Source organism: Chelonoidis abingdonii, chromosome 3 (assembly GCF_003597395.2).
Source record: "Chelonoidis abingdonii isolate Lonesome George chromosome 3, CheloAbing_2.0, whole genome shotgun sequence".
Taxonomy (NCBI): Eukaryota; Metazoa; Chordata; order Testudines; family Testudinidae; genus Chelonoidis; species Chelonoidis abingdonii.
The window spans coordinates 167,026,493-167,049,531 of NC_133771.1; the positions used below are offsets into that span (position 1 = coordinate 167,026,493).

The 23,039-nt window shown below is 44.0% G+C and overlaps 1 protein-coding gene across 10 annotated transcripts in view; it reads right to left on the reverse strand.

The window, feature by feature from the left end:
- DISP1 (dispatched RND transporter family member 1) overlaps positions 1-23,039 on the reverse strand; it is a 203,851-nt gene that overhangs the window by 47,410 nt on the left and 133,402 nt on the right. For 7 of the 10 annotated variants that reach the window (XM_075064313.1, XM_075064308.1, XM_075064310.1 and 4 more), the window contains one exon: positions 11,517-12,056. The exons of 2 other annotated variants lie outside the window; for them this stretch is intronic. In XM_075064313.1, the coding sequence (XP_074920414.1) occupies positions 11,517-12,025 (509 nt within the window). In that variant the 5' untranslated portion in view covers positions 12,026-12,056. Of the gene's footprint in view, positions 1-11,516; positions 12,057-13,755; positions 13,842-23,039 lie in introns of those variants that run through there. One more of the 10 variants, XM_075064315.1, reaches the window with a different exon arrangement.

Sequence of the window (23,039 nt, forward strand, 5' to 3'; positions counted from 1 at the left end):
CCAAATTTATTATTTTTAGAAGTATCAATTTTAAGTTAATATAAAGATTTTTTGTGTGGTTTGACTCATTTTGGAATGCTTCAGGTTGACAACACTGTAATGTGACCTTAGAGCAGTGGTGGGCAACCTGCGGCACATTAGGGTAATCTGCTGGTGGGTCACGAGACAGTGTTTTACATTGACCATCCAAAGGCATGGCCACCCGCAGCTTCCAGTGGCCACAGTTTGCCATTCCCGGCCAATGGGCGCTGTGGGAAGTGGCAAAGGCCGTAGTGGCATGCTGGCCGCTGCTTCCCGCAGCTCCCATTTTCCGGGAACAGTGAACTGCAGCCATTGGGAGCTGCGGGGGGCCGTGCCCGCGGACAATCAATGTAAACACGGTCTCGCGGCCGGTCAGCAGATTACCCTGACGGGCCTCAGGTTGCCCACCACTGCCTTCGAGAAACCACCACCTACTTGCGTCAGTTTACCAATCTGTAAAATGGGGATACCACCTTCTTTCTTTGCAGAGAGTTGTAAGGCTCAATTGTTTGTATAGTATTTTATATATGTGAAACACCATGAATTAGTATTGTACTTTTAATTTTCTTTAATGCAGTGTTTTGTTCCATTTGAAAAATTAATCACATTGACTTTTGTTCTTTCTCTCTCCCCCTATATGCTGGGCTGCATAGTGTCCATCTTCCCTGGCAGCTCTAGTCCCACCAGTACTTCTGGTTGTGAAGATGGGTCATACTACCTCTCCTCCTTTTGGAGGACAGGAGACTAACAACAGTTTTGCTGATTCCTCCCCCCTTGTCTCCATCTGCTTCTTTGTGGTGAGTACCCTGACTGGCTACAGAAGCAGCTGAAAACAAAGGTACAGCAAGAATAAGACCAATGTGACTTGCCAGCGTTCTAAACACTACAGTTTGAGAATTGCTGATGTGCCCAAGCTCCACCTCTCTCAGCCTCAGTGAGGGTCACTGGGATGTGGGAGCATTTGAAAAGGGGGAGGAGGTAGAAAGTCCTCCAAAAACTAACTAAAAGTAAACCACAACCCTCCCTATGAAAAATAGAATTCAGAAAACATTGGTTTGAAAGCAAAATTTAATGTCTGGGTAATTTAATTCTATAGTTTGGGCAGGCAGCTGGGATTTCAGAAATAATAAACCATTTTACAATGAGATATTTTGCTCATGGCAAGAGAATTAATTCAAATGTTTTCTTAACCATGTCCCAAGTGTTAAGTTAATTCAGGACATTTGCCATCTCTTACCCAAGATTTTCAAATCTCAGAGCTTTGATTTGTTAAAAGGACATCGTCAGCGTCATTAGGTCCAACATTTGATCTATTTTATCTACTTCTATATGCATGGACTTTGCAAACAATTCTTCTATGCACTATACCCATCATCACAAAACTCACCCCACTCCTAACATGTTCAACGTTTCCCCCACCCCCATCGTAAAATAAAATAGCAACAGCTCAGGTCCCCCCCGAGCAACCTTTCATACACAGGTAACTAGTTCTTCCCACGTAACCACAAATATTCAGTGAATGAAAGAGATTTAAGTCTTAAAGCTGTAAAAGGTTATAAAAACTGAGTAAAATGAGATTCTAAAAGTTATTCAAAAATATATTAATTTGACAGTATTCATCTGAACAGTTCTTGTTAGATGTAGAAATTTTATTGCAAATGTAGTCAAACTACAAAATTTCAAGCTGAACACATTATAAACCCTGCAATCCAGCTCAGTTTAAAAGATGAGCACAAATGTGCATTACTTCAGTCTCTCTTCTTTATACTCTTTAATCCACAGGGATATACCAGCCCTTAATTCTTTTAAGATTAGGTCACTGACAAATGTTATGCTCTAGGCTTGAAAAACTTGACAAAACCAGCCATGCTGAATAATTGGTTACTTTCCTACAAGCTTTACATTTTAGTGAAAAGATTTGTGCAGTTTCTTTCCATATAATCTACCTTCTTCTCCAACTCCGCAATTGTAACCAATACCTGAATATATATTTATACAATTGAAGGATAGCAATGGAAGCTAGCTTGATTCTACACTAAATTTAACTAAACTTAGGAAAACTTGCATTTAAAAATACTTTTGTCAATACACACAAATGATTGCCAAATTAGTGTATGTATGAAGAAACATCTCTTAAACAGGAAACTAATCAGTCTAATTTTTGAGGTTTAAAGTATGGTTATGTTTGAGTATGTAAAAATGGCACTAACTCAACAGATCCATTCCTTTTGTGTATTCAGTGTTATCTGATCTATTTAGCAACAAAAATATGGTTTTACTGTTTTATACTTTCTTAAACACTGCAAAGCCCACAAACAGTAAATTGAACAACTGTCCTCCCCTTTAAGTGCCTTTACAAGCAAGGTCACAGGGATCAATCCCCACTCCTCAATAGCTATGAGACCATTTGTAGCGGAAGTAGTAAAACACCAGTTCTTTTGCCAAAAGCATAATTGAGGACGCTCAATTTTTTCTGTGACTGCAACCATCCCCACCACGCCACAATACATACAAGAGATCAACAACTAGATCAGGGATCGGCAACCTTTGGCACCCGGCCCGTCAGGGTAAGCCCCTGGCGGCCCAGGCCAATTTGTTTGCTGCAGTGTCCGCAGGTTCGGCCGATCGCAGCTCCCACTGGCCGCGGTTCCCCACTCCAGGCCAATGGGGGCTGCGGGAAGCAGCGTGGGCCGAGGGATGTGCTGGCTGCCCTTCCCGCAGCCCCCACTGGCCTGAAACAGCAAACCGCAGCCAGCGGAGCTGCAAGTGGCCGAACCTGCGGACGTTGCAGGTAAACAAACCGGCTCAGCCCACCAGGGGCTTTCCCTGATGGCCGGGTGCCAAATGTTGTCAATCCCTGAGTCTGACCTAGATGTACAGCAGCTAGCTCAACCAAAATGACCATGATCAGAAAGGGGGGGGGGGGGGGGCGCGGGCGTTGCACTTCAAATTATGATTAGGGCATACTCTCCTCACAGATAAGGTATCTCCCCTCAGTCCTCAGCATGGCACCCAGCCTCAGATTCCCGGTCACCTCAATAAACATAAACGAGCAGGTGAAGATCATCAAAGACATTTGGCTAGGGGAATGAGCTGTCGGAAGAAGCAAGACAAATTCAGAGTCTGACCACCTATTAGCAGTGCTGCAAAATCTCCTCTGAGAAAACATGCTCACTATAAAAGGAATGATACGTGGGGGGAAGAATGTCCCAAACATTTTCATATAATGATGGATAGAGAACCCCAACACCGATAGTTAATAGTAGCACATGCTACATAAAGTTCTAATTGCAGGGTCAAATTCTGTCCTTATTTGCAGCAACGCAACCCTATTGCTGACACAGGATTACATAGGTGTAGGAATTTACCCCAAATAACTTTTATTACTGGTGATGAGGTGCAGTGAGGAAAAAATGCAGCCTGCCTCAAGATCCCTGATGTAGCCATTAGAAAAAACATCTTTTGATTTTTAAATTGAGCAAATTTGACTTGAAAATCAATGCATCACAATATATATGGAAACTCATGACGCCCATTTCAGACAGTAAGGCCATGGCTACACTGGAGAGTTGCAGCATTGGTGGTGGGTTTACAGCGCTGCAACTTACTCTGTGTCCACACTTGCAAGACACAGCCAGTGCTGCAACTCCCTGGCTGCAGCGCTGGCTGTACACCTGGTCTGCTTGGGGTGTAATGATTGCAGCGCTGGTGATGCAGCGCTGCTCATCAAGTGTGGCCAGCAAAAGCGCTTTTATTGGCCTCCAGGGTATTAGGAGGTATCCCAGAATACCTTTTCAGCTACTCTGCTCATCGTTTCGCATTCTACTGCCCTGGGCTCAGGTGACCCGCCCTTTAAATGCCCCGGGAATTTTAAAAATCCCCTTCCTATTTGCTCAGTCAGGTGTGGAGTGCAATCAATCAATCAGTGACCATGCCTCCACGCACTAAACGAGCCCCAGCATGGAGCACTGGCAAGCTGCTGGATCTCATCAGTGTTTTTGGTTAGGAAGCTGTGCAGTCACAGCTGCGCTCCAGCCGTAGGAATTATGATATCTATGGGCAGATATCAAAGTCCATGCTGGAAAGGGGCCATGAACGGGATGCGGTGCAGTGCAGGGTTAAAGTAAAGGAGCTGTGAAGTGCCTATTGCAAAGCCCGTGAGGGAAACCGCTGCTCAGGTGCTGCCCCCATGACCTGCCGTTTTTACAAGGAGCTGGATGCGATACTTGGGGGTGACCCCACTGCCAATCCGATGACCACGACGGACACTTCACAGCAGGGAGAGGAGGGGGTGGAGGAAACCGAGAGTGAGGGTACTGGGGTGGTGGGAGACACCCTGGAGTCCTAGGAGGCATGCAGCCAGGAGCTCTTCTCAAGCCAGGAAGAAGCTAGCCAGTCGCAGCAGCTGGAACTTGTAGGTGAAGAAGCAGCAGAGGAGCGGGTTCCCGGTAAGCAGCTTTTATTTTCAGGATGGAACTGTTTTGGAAGGGGGGGGGGGGGTTATGGCTGCATGCATGCATGCCTAGATGTGGAATAGCCCATTGATGTGGTCTATCATGTCTCTGTAATCGGCCTCGGTAATCTCTTCAAAAGTTTCAGCTAGAGCGTGGGCAATGCGCTTGCGCAAGTTTATAGGGAGAGCCACTGTGGTCCTTGTCCCAGTCAGGCTAACGCGTCTGCGTCACTGTGCCGCGCAGGATGGGGGGACCATTGCTGCACACAGGCAAGCTGCATAGGGGCCAGGGCGGAATGCGCATTGCTGTAGAAGACCCTCCCTTGCTTCCCAGGTAACCCGCAGCAAAGAGATATCTGGCAGGATTAACTCTTGCAGAAAATGTAGGGATAGTGTTCAGTGCAGTTTCCCCCCACCTGCTCTCTGCTTTCCCCAATACACAGAAACCTCAGTGTAGCCCTGACTCAAGCAGTTCCCCTTCCAGGTGAGCCGCGGCAGCGAGATGGCTTCCAGGAGCAACTCCTGTGGCAAATGTAGGGGTAGTGTTCAGTGCAGTTTCACCCCCACAGCTCTCTGCTTTCCCCAATGCACAGATACCCCAGTGCAGCCCTGACCCAAGCAGTTGCCCTTCCCAGGTGAGATGTGGCAGCGAGATGGTTTCATTAATCACTCATTCCCCATTACTCACCATGTCTTCGCTGCTGTGGCCTCTCTGTGCTATGTTTGCTATGTGTAAAGGATGCTACAAATGAGACTAAAAACTCCTTCACTGTGGATTATACAACAATGCAGCCTCTGTAATAAATGTTTCCATTTCTGTTTTTTTCCTAATGGCAGTGTCCTGTAGTACTAGAATCACCCGGCCTATCACAGAACGCTGAAAGCACAGAACCTGAGGAGGAAACCAGAAAAGCAAAGAAGATTTTGTGAAAGCAGTTTATGAATCAGTCTGCCAGCGAGAGTAAGAGCTGCAGGGACGGGAGAGAAAAAATTCAGCAGTGGAGGAACAGAAACAGGAGAAAGAATTGGCTAGAAAAAAAGCACAAAGCGCTGATAAGCCTCCTGGACTCCAACAGACTGTATCAGTCACTCGTAGCCATGCAGGCAGAGCACTACGTGCTGTGCCCCCCATCCCAAAGCTCTCTTCCTTGTGCCCCAATGTCAGCTCAAACCCCTTCTCCAGCATCCAGGTTCCTACCACCACCAGCTGCCCCCAACACCTACGTTTCACCTACCAGCCCTGAGAACTACGACCCTTACCTCTGCACTCAACCCCCACACCATGTAGCATTTTCATCCTGAAGTGCAGCAGGCTTTGCACAAGCACTCCAGGCAGAAATATTCAAACCTCTGACTGTACCGTTCACCACCCTACCCCCCCGTGTCCTTTTTACTTACTGTCTTTTCAATAAATGATTTCTTGGCTTTTGAAACAGTTTTTATTATGCAGAAAGTGAAAGATACTGTACCCCAAGGAAAAAAACCACTGCAAAATATGTAACCATTGCACTTCACTCCCGTGCAAGGCACCAAACTTACTGTTGCTTTCAGCCTCAAATTGCTCCCTCAAGGCATCCCTAATCCTTGTAGCCCTGTGGCTGGGCCTCTCTAGTACCCTTTCTCTGGCTGGGCAAATCAGCATTCAGGCGTTGACATCAGAGGTCCATTCCGACTGAATGTTTCACCCTTCCTTTCACAAATATTGCGGGTACAGCACGCGGATTTTACCCAGGGATGCGCCTTCCCCCAGTCAGCTTCCCATAAGAGAACGCAGCGCCCTTTAAACGGCCAAGTACACTCCACAGTCATTCGGCACCGCCTCAGCCTGTAGTTGAACCGGTCCTGCTCCTGTAAAGCTTCCTGTATAGGTTTTCATGACCAAGGCAATTAATGGGTAAAGCGGCGTCTCAAGGATCACAATGGGCATTTCAACGTCTCTACTGTGATCTTCACAGATCGTCTGGGAAAAAAGTCCCGCTGCTGCTTCCTGAACAGGCCACTGTTCGAAGATGCTGCACATCTACCTTTCTAGGCCCAGCCTTGTACAATGTCAAGAAAAACCCCGGTGATCCACAACGCGCTGGAGAAGCATAGAGAAAATACCCTTTCTCCGATTAATGTAACTGCGTGCAGGTGGGTGGTGCCAGAATAGAGATATGCGTCCCAGTCATCGCCCCTCACAGTTAGGGAAACCACTTTGTGCGAAAGCACATCCACACTGTCCTGCACGTTCCCCAGATCACGGTTCTCTTAGCAGGATGCGGTTAATGCCCTGCAACTTGCCCATCAAACTATTCCAAAACGGTGACTTTCCCAGTCATAAAGCTGGTTTCGCGGGGACCCAATCGGTAGCTGTCTGGAGTTGCCAACTTCCAGATTGCATAGCCAACCCCTCCACGACAGGCAGCTCTCAATCTCGTGTCCTTGCGCCGCAGGGTGGGGGCGAGCTCCTCACACAGTCCCATGAAAGTGGCTTTTCTCATCCAAAAGTTCTACAGCCACTGCTCATCATCCCAGACTTGCAGGACGATGTGATCCCACCACTCAGTGCTTTTTTCCCCGAGCCCAAAGGCAGCGTTTCACGGTGCTGAGCACGTTCGTTACTGCCACAAGCAATTTATTGTCAGACGCGTCAGGCGAATCGATATCATCATCGGACTCCTCACTGTCACTTTGAAGCTGAAGGAATAGCTCAACTGCCAAACGTGATGGGCTGGCGACATTCATCAGCAAAGTCCTCAGCAGCTCGGGCTCCATTTCCCACAGAAATCGCGCTGCAGACTCACAATGGCGCCAAACTGCTAGGATGTGAAGCGATGCACTACGGGGCATTGGGACAGGAAGCGGAATGACCCGCACCCTTCCATCCCCTTCCCATAACCCACGGCGCCAAAATGGGACGAAGTGCTCTGTGAGATAGCTGCCCACAATGCACCACTCGCAACAGCGCTGCAAATGCTGCAAATGTGGCCACACTGCAGCGCTGGTAGCTGTCAGTGTGGCCACAGCACAGCGCTTTCCCTACACAGCTGTATGAAGACAGCTGTAACTCCCAGCGCCGCACATCTCCAAGTGCAGCCATACCCTAAGTTGTCTTCAGCAGCATTCAACTGCCTGATCAACAAGACCATCTTTTCTCTTCCTGCAGATCTCTCCCTTGTTATTCTACAGACAACAGCCTCTTTCACTACACAAACCTGATTCATTCCCTGAACAGTATCCATCCTGTGCACTAAGACTGTATCATACAAACACATAAAGAGCACAAATCAAGGTTGAACAGGCTACCTTAATTTTGGTATTTCTTAGACGTGCAGTGGTTGAATTTGAACCTTAACATTAAAATAATGTAGGTTTTTTGTATGTGATTTTGTAAGCTTACAAAAAAAACCCCAAAAAAACAAACCAGAAAACAAATTCATTAGGTGAAATTATACTGGCTGTCACTTGGGTCATCATCAAATTTGGGCCCACTGACTTTTACCAGTTGAGCTAACAGAATTAAGTGGTAAAGCAGGTGAAAACCTCGTTATGTTACGAATGAAAATTTGAAAAAAAAATTTTTTTTCCCCTCTTGGAAATTTATCACAAAATTGATGAAAAACCATATCAATTTGGGTTTTGAAAATAATTTTTTATTTTAAAAAGTTTATTTTCAAAACCCCAAAACATTTTCACTAAAAATGAATATTTTTACTGCCAAAATTCTGGTTCCTGGTTTTTCATTTAGATTAAACATAAATTTTCCTCTAAAATGTTTATTTTGGTTGAAAAACTAATGACATTTATTTTGACAAACATTTTGAACAGCTTTACTAATTACGAGTATCAATGGGCTGTTATTCTTTTATATTGATCAGCCATCAAGGAGGGGGGCAGGGACTACCCATACACTCTGCCAGCGCATAACTGTTTGCTAGAGAGTAGAGTACTATTGAGACTCAGAAATCCTGGGTTCTGTTCTAGAGAGGGAATGTTCTGCCCTGGTCTCCACACCCCTTCTGCTCCACCAGAAACTTCCTCCAGACTTCTAAGTCTGGGCTCCAACAAGGGCTAGCACTGAGAGCACAAGAAAGATGGTCTCCTTACTGTCAGTTTTGTTGCCCAGTGACAGTGGACCCCAGCAACCGGAAGGAGCAATTGCAAGGAAAATCCTTTTTAGCCGTGCAACAAGATCACCCACAATCCAGATGGAATCCCCTAAATATCTAGATGCCAGACTCTAACAAGCCTCTCCTGAGCACAGACGCATAGTAATTTCCCCCTCCCCCACCCCCTAGTATTAGAGCTGAGCCAAACTGAATGGCTTTTCACAGAGACAAGAAAAGCCACTTCTCTGACCCTAGGGTGAACCCATCTGGTAAATTGTAAGTGCCAGCTCTAAAGCATGGAGATGCTTGTCAAACAGTTGTAAGAATTTAATGTTGGTGAAACATTTTTTTCCCTCCCAAACCTCACTGGCAGAAATGGCTGAACCATTTTTGTTGAAACTTCTCAAAAACAAACAAAAAAATTCAGCTGAGGCAGACACCAAACATTGAGAATTTCAAGCTGAATAGTCTGACAATGTTATTAAAAAACTGAAAATAGGGTCTTATAATGGAAACTTTTAGGTAACTTTAACTATTGGAGTCTTTGCTAGGTCTGCCTATAATAAATGTAATACATTTCATTGCTGGAGCTATTTATATTCGCAAAGTTTTCTTCACATCGAATTAGGCTGGATAGTTTTTCACTACCCCAAGAAAACAGTTTTTAATCAAGGTTGGGAACCACTGATGTACAGTGAGATTCAGGAAATTAAAGTGCTAAACTGGGTTCCCTAAACCCTGTAGTCTTCACCCAACGCAGCAATCCTTCACCTGTGTCTGCGGTGCTCTATAGCTATGAAGGAACAAATACAATTTGCTCCATAATGTGTGATTCTACTATAAAAACAGGCTTCTATCCCTCACTCCTACAAAGTTCCTCTGTGATGATTTGCTAGTAACTTAACCTGTGAAAAGTTTGGCTTTTCCTCATTTTCAGGGTGCCCAATTTGAGACAGGCGGAGCCTGATTCACAAAACTGCTGATTACTGACAGTTGTAACTGACAGCAGCAGGAGCTGTGCTTTGAAGAAAAAGAGTCCTGAAGAGACTGCTATAATTTTAATAACCACTATCTAGATAAAAGCATCAGGGGGGTAGCTGTGTTAGTCTGGATCTGTAAAAGCAGCAAAGAGTCCTGTGCCACCTTATAGACTAACAGACGTTTTGGAGCATGAGCTTTCATGGGTGAATATGTGATATGCATCCGACGAAGTAGGTATTCACCCACGAAAGCTCATACTCCAAAACGTCTGTTAGTCTATAAGGTGCCACAGGATTCTTTGCTGCTTATCTAGATAAAGTGTAACAAACCTCGAACTGATTGAATTGGGAGGCTTAGGGCTTGTCTATACTGGCAAGTTTTGTTGCCAAAAACTGCCTTTTGGCGACAAAACAGTAAGAGTGTACACACCACAATGGGACTTTTGTTGCAAAAAACGCCCAGTTTTGGCGACAAAAAACTTCCACACCTATGAGAAACGTTTGTCTTTTCCCTTCCCTTTATTGTCGACAAAGGGTCAGTGTAGACACTGCTGATTGTTTTGTCGACAGAACTGGCTTCCACCAGTATCCCACAATGGTTGCCCTGATTGCTCTGCTCAGTGTTTTGATCTGTGCTGCCCTGCAGGCATGCGCCCCCCATTCCGCCTTTAAAGCTCCGGGAAAATATCTGTGTGCTGCTCCGTTTGGAGAACAAAGAGGAAATCAGTGGAATGCTCCTGTTCTGCCCTGCACAAGGAACACAGCAGCAGGCAGACTGCTGCTGCAGGGGAAGGGAGCCAGACTGCTTTGCCATTCCTCAGCACGGAGAGCTCACGGAACTACTCATGATGCTGCTCTCTGCAGCTATGGGGGCTGTGGGAGAACTCAGCGAGAATCCCAAGATACACAGAGATCAGCTCTTCTTTCCCACTATGAGATACATACCCACGGTGCATTGCTCACCCTGTCGATGATGGTGTCCTCAATGTGGACATGATCTGTCGACAGAGGGAGCAAGTGTGATCACCCTTTGGCAATTTTTGTTTTGTCGACTTTTGGGTGTTGACATAAGTTTTGTCTGCAAAACTTGGTAATGTAGACAAGCCCTAAGCGTCTGATAGATGAATGCGTCTCACTTTCGGATCCAAAAGATCAGATAACAACAGAAATACTGAATGAAAGATTGCAGCCCATTTGCTATCTGTGATCTTCTCAACTGGTTGCATAATTCTAACAATTCAGCTAAAACGATCACTATTTGCTCTCCTAGGGTATGGCTACACTTGAAATTTCAAAGCGCTGCCGCGGTAGCGCTTTGAAGTGTGAGTGTGGTTGGAGCGGCAGGGCTGGGAGAGAGCTCTCCCAGCGCTGCACATAAACCACATCCTCTACAGGTGCAGCTTGCAGCGCTGGGAGCTGTGCTCCCAGCGCTGCGGCACTGATTACACTGAGGCTTTACAGCGCTGTATCTTGCAGCACTCAGGGGGGGTGTTTTTTCACATCCCTGAGCGCGAAAGTTGCAGCTCTGTAAAGTGCCAGTGTAGCCATAGCCCTAGAAGCCCAAGAGCTGACTAGCAATGAGAAGTAGCTGTAGGTGATATCACCTGAAAGCTGTAAGTGATAACTGATCAACAGAAAGAACTGCATGACTTCCAGATGACCCAAACAACTCCAAGGAGGCTATGTTTTTCCTACACTACATAAATGTTCTTGACATGAATTAGTTCCCCCTGAACACTAGACCCTCAAATTCAAATAGTGAAATTATTAAGATAAAGTATATCATCCACACAGTCTGCATGCATTTAAGTGGGGTGTGCCTCAGATTTTATTATTGTCTGCAAAACAGTATGTATAAAAGGTTTAACTCAATCTTCTTTTTGACCTTTTCTTATTTTTGTAAAAAGTAAAATGGAATACATGGAGAATTAAGTTGCATATTGAACACCATTGAAAATTCATTCCACTCACCTTACACTGGCTACATGTTGTTGAACAGACTGATGTTGAAAATGGTCAGGCCACTGATGATGAAGGCAGAATGATGGGGAGTGTTGAAGGCAGCGGGTGGCCTGATACATAGGCGTATGTTTTTGGCAGATAGATGTTGAATATTCAGTATGTGGCTGCAGGCAGCAGGAAGTCATAGGAGATGGTGCTGTGCTCCCAGCCAGTGAATGACATTCTTGCTGCTTATTATGGCTACTTATAGGATGATGGTATGGGCAAGGGTGGAAGCATTGTGTCAACATCTGTTGAGTTCTTTCGTTGTCTAAAGGCAGAAAGGATGGTTTGATTGTACCATTAAGTTGCAGGCATCCATTTGGACTCACTTTTGCTCTTGGTGCTTCCTTGGAGGGGAGATGTTGGGCTGCAATGCCTCCATCAGTAGCTGAAAGGATGCTGGGACTGGTAGCACTGGAGAGGATGCTGCCATTACTCAGGACCACAAAATCACTATTGCCATTGTTCATAGCCATACTCCGATTGCTAGATGGATCTGCAGTATTTCTAGAGAAAATTAAATAAACCAAATTTAACAGGCGGCATAATTTTTTTCCAGTGTTCAAAAATTTGAAACAGTTTACATCAAAAACGGTTAAGACCCTAGTCCTAAAACTAGATCTCCGTATAGCCCCCAATCCATACAACTAGATCCAAGGTAGGTGGACCCTTGCCTACATTAAACAGCATGGGCTTTCTGCAGGCATAAGGGCCTGCCAGTGGATCTAACTGTATTGTTGAGGCTTAAAGACCCGATTTAGCACAGTACTTCAGTACATGCTTTTGTTTCTCCATGCAGAGTACATCATTGCTGTACATTTCTTCAATGGAAAAATAAGCATCTCTCCAAGAATCAAGGACAACCTCTTTGAAAAGGAGATCTTATATTTTAAAAAAACTGATTATGACATCAGTGGAAATGATTAAGTTAGATAACAGAATAAATGAGACAAAAAGTTAAAGCCTGATAATAAGATTACAATAAATATCACATAAGAGATTGGTGGCTTTTTTATAGTAATGATTAAAAATGCATCAGATTTTAAAAAGCTGAAGTGTGACATAATCACCTTTTGGGAGCTTAGTCAACAGGATAGTTGGGTTCTAAAGTTGATTTTATCCAACTTCCACTCTTGACTAAATAAGAAAAAAACTGTCTTCAAAGTGGTATGTAGAAACCACAGGCACAAAGCCTCAGGCAATTCAGCAGGAAACAGCTCAAATCATCAGCCTCTTAGCTGGGAGCCACTAGGTTAAAGTTCTCTAAAGCAAAAGGTGAAGATTGAATCCTTTTTGCAAGTGGGCTCTTAGGGATGTCGTGGGCTCTACGGCCAGCTTCATGGAAGGCCACGTTCTGTGGATCTGTGCAGTCCTCTTACTGCCAGCCCCAACATGCCTTCCAAATATCCTTGCAGATGAGTGCAAAGATAGCCCTTCAAGAGCTGGGCTCTCCAAATCCTGCCTCCCATTCAGGGAGCTACATTGCATACAGAAAAGAGTCAGAGGGCAGGATGAGCTCTCTCTAAAAAAAGGGACATCAGCAGGAATGGAATGAGCCATAGGCAGCTGTGTCTCTGTTTCAAAGGCCTTTTACTTGTTCAACTAAAACTCAAAGTTAAAAGTGACACCAGACCAAAATACATAATTCAAACGAACACACTCTGTTGGCTGCCTCTGGTTTACAGCCAGCTAGCTTGTGGTTGAGAAGCAGTAGTGCACCCTAGAGCTGGCTGGAAAAAGTTCACTTCAGTCAGTATAAAGACTAACTGAAAAAGTACTATTTATAAAAACAGACTTCAGTGTAAACTAAAAGTAACCATCAAAACCGTCCACTGCAGTTTGCCGACACCTTTTTAACAGTTAGTGAGAGACACAGGGCAGCCAGCATTTAGCAGTAATCAACATGGTGGTTACAGTTTCTGTCCTCCCCTCACATCAACCACTAGCCATTGAAAACCAAGCTTATAAATATTTTGAAGAGATTCTTTTTAAAGGCTATTTTAAGAAATCAAAACACTTTAGTTTGCCACCTAGAAGTCTCTGTAGATGTTTGAGATAATGCATAATAGCAGCACAAACCGTACGGTTAGACTAGGAATATCTAGCACAACCAATATGCTTTCCAAAACTTCAATTTAAAAAAAATTAAAGTATGACAAAATCCCAGGCTTAAGTTATTTTCCACTGAGCCTGTTGAAGAACTCACCCTTCTTAGTAGCAGCAATCCTGAAGACAATTAGGATGTGCACTGTGGTGGAAGCATTAGCTTAAACAGTGAAGAAAAGTATTAAAGACAAAGTTTTTCTTACAGATGATTTTGTTCTGTGTACACACTGTAAATAGGTCACAGTTACGTACATTGGAGCAGTGATTGAGAGAGGGTGGCTGAAAGCCAATGAGAGTCTAAGGTGCCAGCATCAGCTAATCTACCTCTCTTTTCAACTATAATTTTGTTTTACGATTTGAAAGAAGGCATGAGAAGATTATTTGGATAATTTTAAAAAACAAAACAAAAAGGTCTTCAAATACCACACCTAGCCAGGATAGGAATTTGTTTCACAAGTACCTTTGTAGATTATTTTGGGGGCAGTGGGGAAGAAGGGTGAGAATAAGATACTGTTAAAAATAATTGCCTCATACTTTTAAAAATAAGATAAATCAGGTCATTAAAACCACTTCACCCATCTTAATTGATTAAATACAACATTAAAATTTAGGATTAATAGTCTGACAGGTGTTAAGTGCGAGTGGTAACTTACTGGTCTGAGGCCATGTCTACACTACCACTATGTCAGCAAAATTTATGTCACTCATGGGTTGTGAAAAAAACATCTCCCCGACTGACGCAAGTTTCACCAGCATAAGTGATAGAGTGAACAGCATCATGTCAGCGGGAGAGCGTCTCCCACTGACACAGCTACCACTGCTTGTTGGAGATGGTTTAATTATGTTGACAGGCATGGGAGGCCGGTGAACTGGCCGTTGGGGGGGGGGCTAGTCCCCAGCCCCTCTTCTTCTGCCTGAGGCCATGTCCCTCTCCTTCCTCTTCTATCTTCCTCCCCCACAGGAGCCCAGAGCACCCCCCCTGTGACCCCCAGTCCCAGCCCTGGACGGCGTGGCCACAGGACCCCCAGCGGCTGGTGGTGCTGTCCAAGCCACTCTGAGTCCCAGCAGCAGGCAGACCAACCCACCCCAGCCCCAGCCAGCCTGGGCCACGGAAGAGCACTGGGAACTGCAGGAGGGCGTTTGGGGGTAGAGCATTGGCGGGGTCATGCCAGGCTGTTTGGGGAGGCACAGCCTCCCCGAGCCTATGATACCCGCCGCCCATGTTGATGGGAGACCTGTTTCCCATTGGCACACAGTGACTACGTGAGAGATGCAGCTGCATGGTACACCTGTGCTGCTCTAAGGTCTCTAGTGTCAACATAGCCTTAGACGTTGCAGGAAGACACAAACACACAGATAAAGAATGAAAGATAAGCAAGAAAGTTTAACTCGTTTTCTTCTCCTATACTGCCACTGAGCATTTAGAGGGCTAAGAATGTTCAGCCAGCTGAGCTATTCAATTGGAGGAACAACTAATACCAAGCAGAAAGTGCTTTTGCACAATGGAATGCTCTCCATGGCAAACTCTGGTCCTGCGTCTCAGATGTTATCCTTCCCAATCCTCAACTTCTAAAACGAAAGGAAAATGTAACCTCTGATAATGCACCCTATGCTATTTGTTATGGATCATATGCAGAGGCAGATTCTTTATGAAGTTAACTCTAAATAGTAACTAGTCAGAATATGACAACCGACACATTTGCTAAACAGCATTTTCTCAACAGTCCAATTCCTCAGATTCTTTCTGAATATTCCCTCCCCTGCTCTAAACAAGTCAAACCTTTTAAGAAACTTTTCACCAAGCATAGAAGAGTAAATTCAAGTGGCTGCTAAAGCTTGTCTCAGTGTGAAAAGACATCAGTTATATGAAACACTGTTGTGTTTAAACAGCCTAGTTTTCTCCTGAGCTGCATGGTAGCTTCAAAAAGAGGCTACTACAGGGAACATAGCTCAACATCCAGAAAAAGAAAGCTCTTATTGAGTTGTCTGGCTGCATTTTAGGAATTTCTGTCTGCTTATATTTGCTCATTCATGGATAGGATTGATATGCTGCAAGATGACACTGATAATTAGTTCTGAACAGGAAATTACAGTGCATCTGTATCATTGCTTGAGGAAATTGTACCTTTGATTGGCTTACAGGAGTTCTAAAGTATTTACTAGTGCTATCAATAATACAACAAGGTGTGCAAGAATACCAGATGCCTAGACACTTCAGCAGGATGAAAGCGGTTGGTTTTTGGTCTTAAAGTGCAACACATTTGTAGCATATATCAATGAATACAACACTTCTTGGAGAACTGTGATTTTGTGTGGTACGTTTTGTAGCAGTAAAGTACCACTATATCTATAACACTGGTCTACAATTTTTGAGAAGTCGTCTGCTTCAGAGATAAAATGTGGTATTTATTTTGTATTTTGATGTGCTGAATTCAAATATCACAATTAAAACAACTGATTGGCTACTGTTTCTAAGATATTTAAGTTTTTACATTTTATGTCTATGTCTATTGTGTAGATAGTAGAGTTTTAATCATAAATTGTAAACCTAGGTCTTTTCATGTGTTTATGGTTGCTTTACATGATAATATTTCACCTGTCCTGTTTATGTAACACTTTAAAAATCAGCAAAAGGGTTATATAAATAAAATTTATTATGAAACAAAAGGCAAAAAACTATTATGTACATAGTTTAGTCCTATTCAGTGTCTACTCGGAGCTTCTTGGCTTGTCTCTTGTATTCATTAAATGGAGCATCTCTTGTCACTGTCCAGCAATAGTCTGCAAGCATTGATGGGCTCCATTTGCCCTGATAGCGTTTCTCCATTGTTGCAATGTCCTGGTGAAATCGCTCGCCGTGCTCGTCGCTCACTGCTCCGCAGTTCGGTGGAAAAAAATCTAGATGAGAGTGCAAAAAATGTATCTTTAGTGACATGTTGCAACCAAGGCTTTTGTATGCCTTGAGGAGGTTTTCCACCAACAACCTGTAGTTGTCTGCCTTGTTGTTTCCGAGAAAATTTATTGCCACTAACTGGAAGGCTTTCCATGCCGTCTTTTCCTTGCCACGCAGTGCATGGTCAAATGCATCATCTCGAAGAAGTTCACGAATCTGAGGACCAACAAAGACACCTTCCTTTATCTTAGCTTCACTTAACCTTGGAAATTTTCCACGGAGGTACTTGAAAGCTGCTTGTGTTTTGTCAATGGCCTTGACAAAGTTCTTCATCAGACCCAGCTTGATGTGTAAGGGTGGTAACAAAATCTTCCTTGATTCAACAAGTGGTGGATGCTGAACACTTTTCCTCCCAGGCTCCAATGACTGTCGGAGTGGCCAATCTTTCTTGATGTAGTGGGAATCTCTTGCACGACTATCCCATTCGCAGAGAAAACAGCAGTACTTTGTGTATCCAGTCTGCAGACCAAGCAAGAGAGCAACAACCTTCAGATCGCCACAAAGCTGCCACTGATGTTGGTCATAGTTTATGCACCTCAAAAGTTGTTTCATGTTGTCATAGGTTTCCTTCATATGGACTGCATGACCAACTGGAATTGATGGCAAAACATTGCCATTATGCAGCAAAACAGCTTTAAGACTCGTCTTCGATGAATCAATGAACAGTCTCCACTCATCTGGATCGTGAACGATGTTGAGGGCTGCCATCACACCATCGATGTTGTTGCAGGCTACAAGATCACCTTCCATGAAGAAGAATGGGACAAGATCCTTTTGACGGTCACGGAACATGGAAACCCTAACATCACCTGCCAGGAGATTCCACTGCTGTAGTCTGGAGCCCAACAGCTAGACTAGAGCCAATCAACAATTTTAAGCATCATTTTCGTTCTCAGTGACCCAGAATTAGTAAAGTTTGACTACATTTATTTCAGAAGCATTTTGGCTGTAGAGCAGTGTAATCATACTGGATAACCAGTTAATGTAGAATCTTTGTCAGCATCATGGTCATTTTAAATCAAGTCTGAAAAGATGAAGAAATAAGTCTTTATGTGATGTCACTAATAACTATTCCAGATGAATGGCTATGAAAATACATTCAAAGTGGGTTGGAAATTGGTCTCTATAGGAAATATTACATAATGGCAGCTCTATATTATTAAGGAAGTATCACACTGTGTAAATCCCATGGATTCAGTACAGAACTGGAATTCAAGAGACCTAAGCTAATTTCTTCTATTGATTCACTGTGCACCCTTGGGCAAGCCATTTGAGCTTTGTGACTCAGTCTCCCTATTTGTAGAAAAATTGGGATGATGTTTACTTGATTGTAAAGTAATTTGAAATATACAGATAAAACAAACCATGTAAGTGCTTAAATATTTGCTATAATTATGCTATTTTAATAAATCGTATTTCAAAATGTTTTAAAAAGAAACTGTTAAATGTATATACACAACGCTTACTGGTAAATGGAGTAACTACTGTATATACAGTGGTCCATACATGGTCTTGGAAATTAGGTCCTCTGTTAAGGGAACGCCAGCTTTGGACATCACATTTATCCACTACTCCTACTACTGGGCAATGCCCAGGGAATCTTCAGCCTCCACTAAAAACATGCAAAGCGGTATCAGTTTAACATCTTCTGTGAAGACCAGATGAAATGGTATTCTAAATAGATGCTATCTCTGCTTGAATGTTAGAAATCTCTTCATGTGGAAATTCGGAGACAATCTTCAGAAAGAGTTGTTTAGAAGCTGTTTGATTTGGCTCAGGTCAGATCATATTACAGACTGCCATCTTCCACAAGGTCGTATATAAGATTTGATGGAGCTCAGTATTTGTTTAAGCACCTCTCTTGGTGACCAGACTACTTGTGAACTATTTCAAGAGATGAGGATTCTGACAGATGAAGCTGATGCATTCTTTCCTTTAAAGCACCAGAAACTTTAGTTTTGTCAGTTTTTATGGAGTCTTCCAGCAATGCGGTTAAGCGCCTGTTTATCTTGAAGGATATTAGCCTCATTCAGGTAAATGGGACCAACTACCTCACAAGCCTAAGTGCTTTGCTGAATCAGAACTGGAGAGAGGTTAATGTAGTATAAGGGTCATAAAGCAAAATAAGAGTTTGGTTTGTTTCTATTCATTAGGTTTGATGAGCTATCTTGTGCTTTTATACAAACTAAAAAGCACTTGTCAGAAGAGACCCAACAAGAAGTTTTAATTTTGTTTCAATTAGCTCATTATACAGAGGGTACGTCTACACTGTGCGATTATTTCGAATTAGCTTAAACCGATATTACAAAACAGATCTAATAAAATCGGTTTAGCGCGTCCACAGTGGGATCACGAAATCGATTGTTTGCGTCCATGGTCCAAAGCTACCATCGATTCAGGACGCGGTGCCACTGTGGTAGCTGTTCCTCAGCTATCCATAGTTCCCACTTCGGTTTGAGAGACACAGTGCCTGATGGGGCAAAAACATTGCCCCGGGTGGTGCTGGGTACAGCCTCACCCCTCCCTTGTGAAGGCAGCAGACAACCTTTGCGCCTTTTTCCCGGAGTGCATTGAGCAAACGCCATAGCACAGCAATCATGGACCCTGAGATCACAAACAGTATCCTGACCGTTGTCAACACCTCGTGTACTCTCGTGCTGACTATACTGAACAATGAACTACAAAGGCAGGAGGAGAGGAGGAGGCAGCTATTGCCGAGCGGCGAGAACAGCGATGACGAGATGGAGGCAGAATTCTCCATAACCGCTGGCCCCAGCGTTTGGAGCTACTGCTAATAACGGGGCATCTTCTACCCATTGACGCCGAATTTGGGCACGGGAAACAAGCACAGACTGGTGGGACCGCATTGTTTTAACGGTGTGGGACGATTCGCAGTGCTGCGAAATTTCGCATGCGTAAGAGCACTTTCTTAGAACTTTGTGACATGCTTTCCCCTGCCCTGAAACGCCATAATACAACATGAGAGCAGCCCTCACAGTGGAGAAGCGAGTGGCAATAGCCCTCTGGAAGCTTGCAACGCCAGACAGCTACCGGTCAGTCGGAATCAATTTGAGTGGGCAAATCTACTGTGGGGCTGCAGTGATGGCAAGTAGCAAAAGCAATCGTTAAGCTGCTGCTACGGAAGGTTGTGACTCTGGGAAACGTGCAGGTGATAGTGGATGGCTTTGCTGCAAGGGGTTTTCCGAACTGTGGTGGGGCCATAGATGGAACCCATCTATCTTGGCCCAGAGTGCAGGCCCCCAGTACGTAAACCGCAAGGGGTACTTTTCAATGGTGCTGCAAGCACTGGTGGACCACAAGGGACGTTTTCACCACATCCACGTGGGATGGCCAGGAAGGGTTCATGACGCTCGCATCTTCAGGAGCACTAGTCTGTTTAAATGGCTGCAAGCAAGGAATTACTTCCCAGACCAGAAAATAACGTTGGGATGTGGAAATGCCTGTAGTTATCCTTGGTGACCCAGCCTACCCTTGATGCCATGGCTCATGAAGCCATACACTGGCAGCCTGGACAGTGGTCAGGAGCTGTTCAACTACAGGCTGAGCAAGTGCCGGATGGTGTAGAATGTGCATTTGGCCGTTTAAAGGGTCGCTGGCGATCATTACTTACTCGCTCAGACCTCAGCAACAATGTCCCGCTTGCTATTGTTGCTTGCTGTGTGCTCCACAATCTTTGTGAGACTAAGGGGGAGACATTATGGCTGGGTGGGCTGAGGCAATCACCTGGCCGCTGAGCACGAGCAGCAGAGACCAGGGCGATTAGAAGAGCACACCTGGAGGCGCTGCGCATCAGAGAAGCCTTGAAAACGAGTTTCAGCATGGCCCAGGGTACAGTGTGACTCTGTTGCTTCCCCTTGATGACCCTCCGACTTGATGGACTTATTCAGTGTAAGCACCACCTCCCCCTTTTGATTACAGGTTGCGAAGGAAATAAATTCAGTCTCGTTTAAAAATCATTTATTATTTATAAAAGTAATTATGCATCTGTTAAAAATCATGTGTTTTCCTTACTACTTTCCCTGTAAGCAACCCACCCTCCCTTTCGATGTATTCTTTATTACAAAGGAACTATAAAAAAAGGCAGAGAATTAGAGGTATCCCTGGCTGCTGTGCTTTGGAAGGAGGGGGAAGGGAAAGGCCATAAGCAATTGTAGCGTAATTACAGCCTTTTACTTGAACTCTCCAGGGGGTGGAGGAGTAGGCGGGTGCAGAAAGCCTTCCCCCACGCGTTTCTACAACATCTGAGTGAGGGAGATATGGGACGTGGCTGCAGGGAGGTTATACAGGGGCTGCAGGGCACTCTGCTACTGCGCTGCTCTTCCTGAAGATCCACCATGCGTTGGAGGATATCAGTTTGAGCACGCAGCAGATCCAGCGTTGCATCTCGCCAACGCTGGTCTTCCTGCCTAGCCCCTCAGATCGTTCACTGGCATCTTTCCTGTACTTTGCTACCACATCCTTCCAATCATTTGTTTATCCCTCTATTGCGTGTTACTTCAATAATTTCTGTGAACATTTCATCTCGCTCTTCTTCTTCCTCCGCCGTATCAGAGCACGCCCTCGTGATGGCTAGGAATGCAGAGAAATGTGCAGCTGCATGGGGGGGAGGCAAACCAGGGTGATAAGTATGTGGAAAGATACCTTTACAGAGCAATGCTAGTACTCTTTCACATAGAACACTATCCACCTTACAGAGCACATGTGATCTCTATACAAGGTCGCATTTGTATCGTTAAAATATTCAGTGTCTCTGTGACTGGGGTGGCACACACACAGACGCAGGTACGGCCCAAAATCGATTTAAGGAGCCGTTTAACTCGATATTAATGACGACGTCGTGTGAACGGGTACAGCGTTAAATCGGTATATCGGCCATTAAACCGATTTAAAGTCGCAGTGTAGACCTGGCCAGAGTCTAACTGAAAACGTCACTGAACTATTCTGTTCTTTATTCAAAGTTCATTGGGTTTCTAAAAGTACAGGAAGTTACATAGCAAGTAGAAGGTAAGAATAATGCATTACTGTATCCAATTCCATTGTATCAGACTCTAGTGCATACACAGATTGATATTAAAAGGCAATGAGTCAAATTCTTTTCAAGGTTTTGGTATCAGGCTTAAAAAATGAAAAATTGAAAATTATGATTAAGACTAAAAATAAGATTCAGTAATATCTTTCAGAATATTCAACAGTTAACGACTCACTTCACTGCTGTATATCACCAGAATTTAGTTTTATTCAGATTTACAAATGAAAGCTTCAAAGTGATGGATGGAAACTCTAGACAGATATTGAGGCTATGGGTACTGCAGGTCACACATACCCAGCTCTAGTTACTCTTAAAGAGTAACAGTAGCCTTATCTGAATATTTAATATAGTACACATATAAATGCAACCACTGGTCTGGCTGGCTGAATGGCCAGCATTTTGAAGGTTAACGTCCACCTAGAAATGATGCCAGTTGGATGACCACCAAAAGGAAGGTGGAATTGCCTTTAACTATTGTATACTTGACAATGGAAATCACTGAAAGAAGGTACTTCAATGATACAGTCAAGGCCAATAGTTTGGAGCATTGTCATATCTGGAAGCTACTGCACCATATAAAGGCAATGTTATATAACAACAGTTTTATGAGTGATCTCTCTATTAGTTGGAGAGTTGACACTGAACACTGCTTACCCAGCAGACCTCTCTGCCGTCTGGGTTGCAAAGCCTTCAGAAAGTACCCAATACCTAAAGATGTTAAAAGCGTAGGATTTGGTGTTCCTTAACTTCCATGTTCTTTTAAAACTTGGATTAAGTTCACCTGTTACTTTGGCTGCAACTGAAAGAATTTTCATGGCTTTAAAGTTTGTTAAAAAAATGCATAGGGCTTAAAAAAAACATTAGTTCAAGAAATACCATCTGGACTAATAATGCTTGCAGCTGAGAATGACAGAAGTGCAAATTCAAATATGAATCATGTAATGGAAATTTGGTAGAAGCAGCTATATAGCATAGATAATTTATGGATCTTTAAAAGAAGTTCGGAATGTAAGAACAGCCATGTTGGGCCAGACTAATGGTCCATCTAGCCCAGTATCCTTTCTTCTGAGTGGCTGAGGCCAGAATCTTCAGAGGGAAGGAACAGAACAGGACAAGTATCAAGTGACCCATCCCCTAGTCCCAGCTTCTGGCAGTCAGGATTTTAGAGACATCCAGAGCATTGGGTTGCATCCCTATCTTGACTAATAGCCATTGCTGGACCTATCCTACATGAATTTAATTCTTTTTTGAACTGAACCCAGTCATACTTTTGACCTTCATAACACTCCCTGACAACAAGTTTCAAGAGTTGACTGTGTGAAGAAGTACTTCCTTATGTTTATTTTAAACCTATTGCCTATTAATTTCATTGGGTGACCCC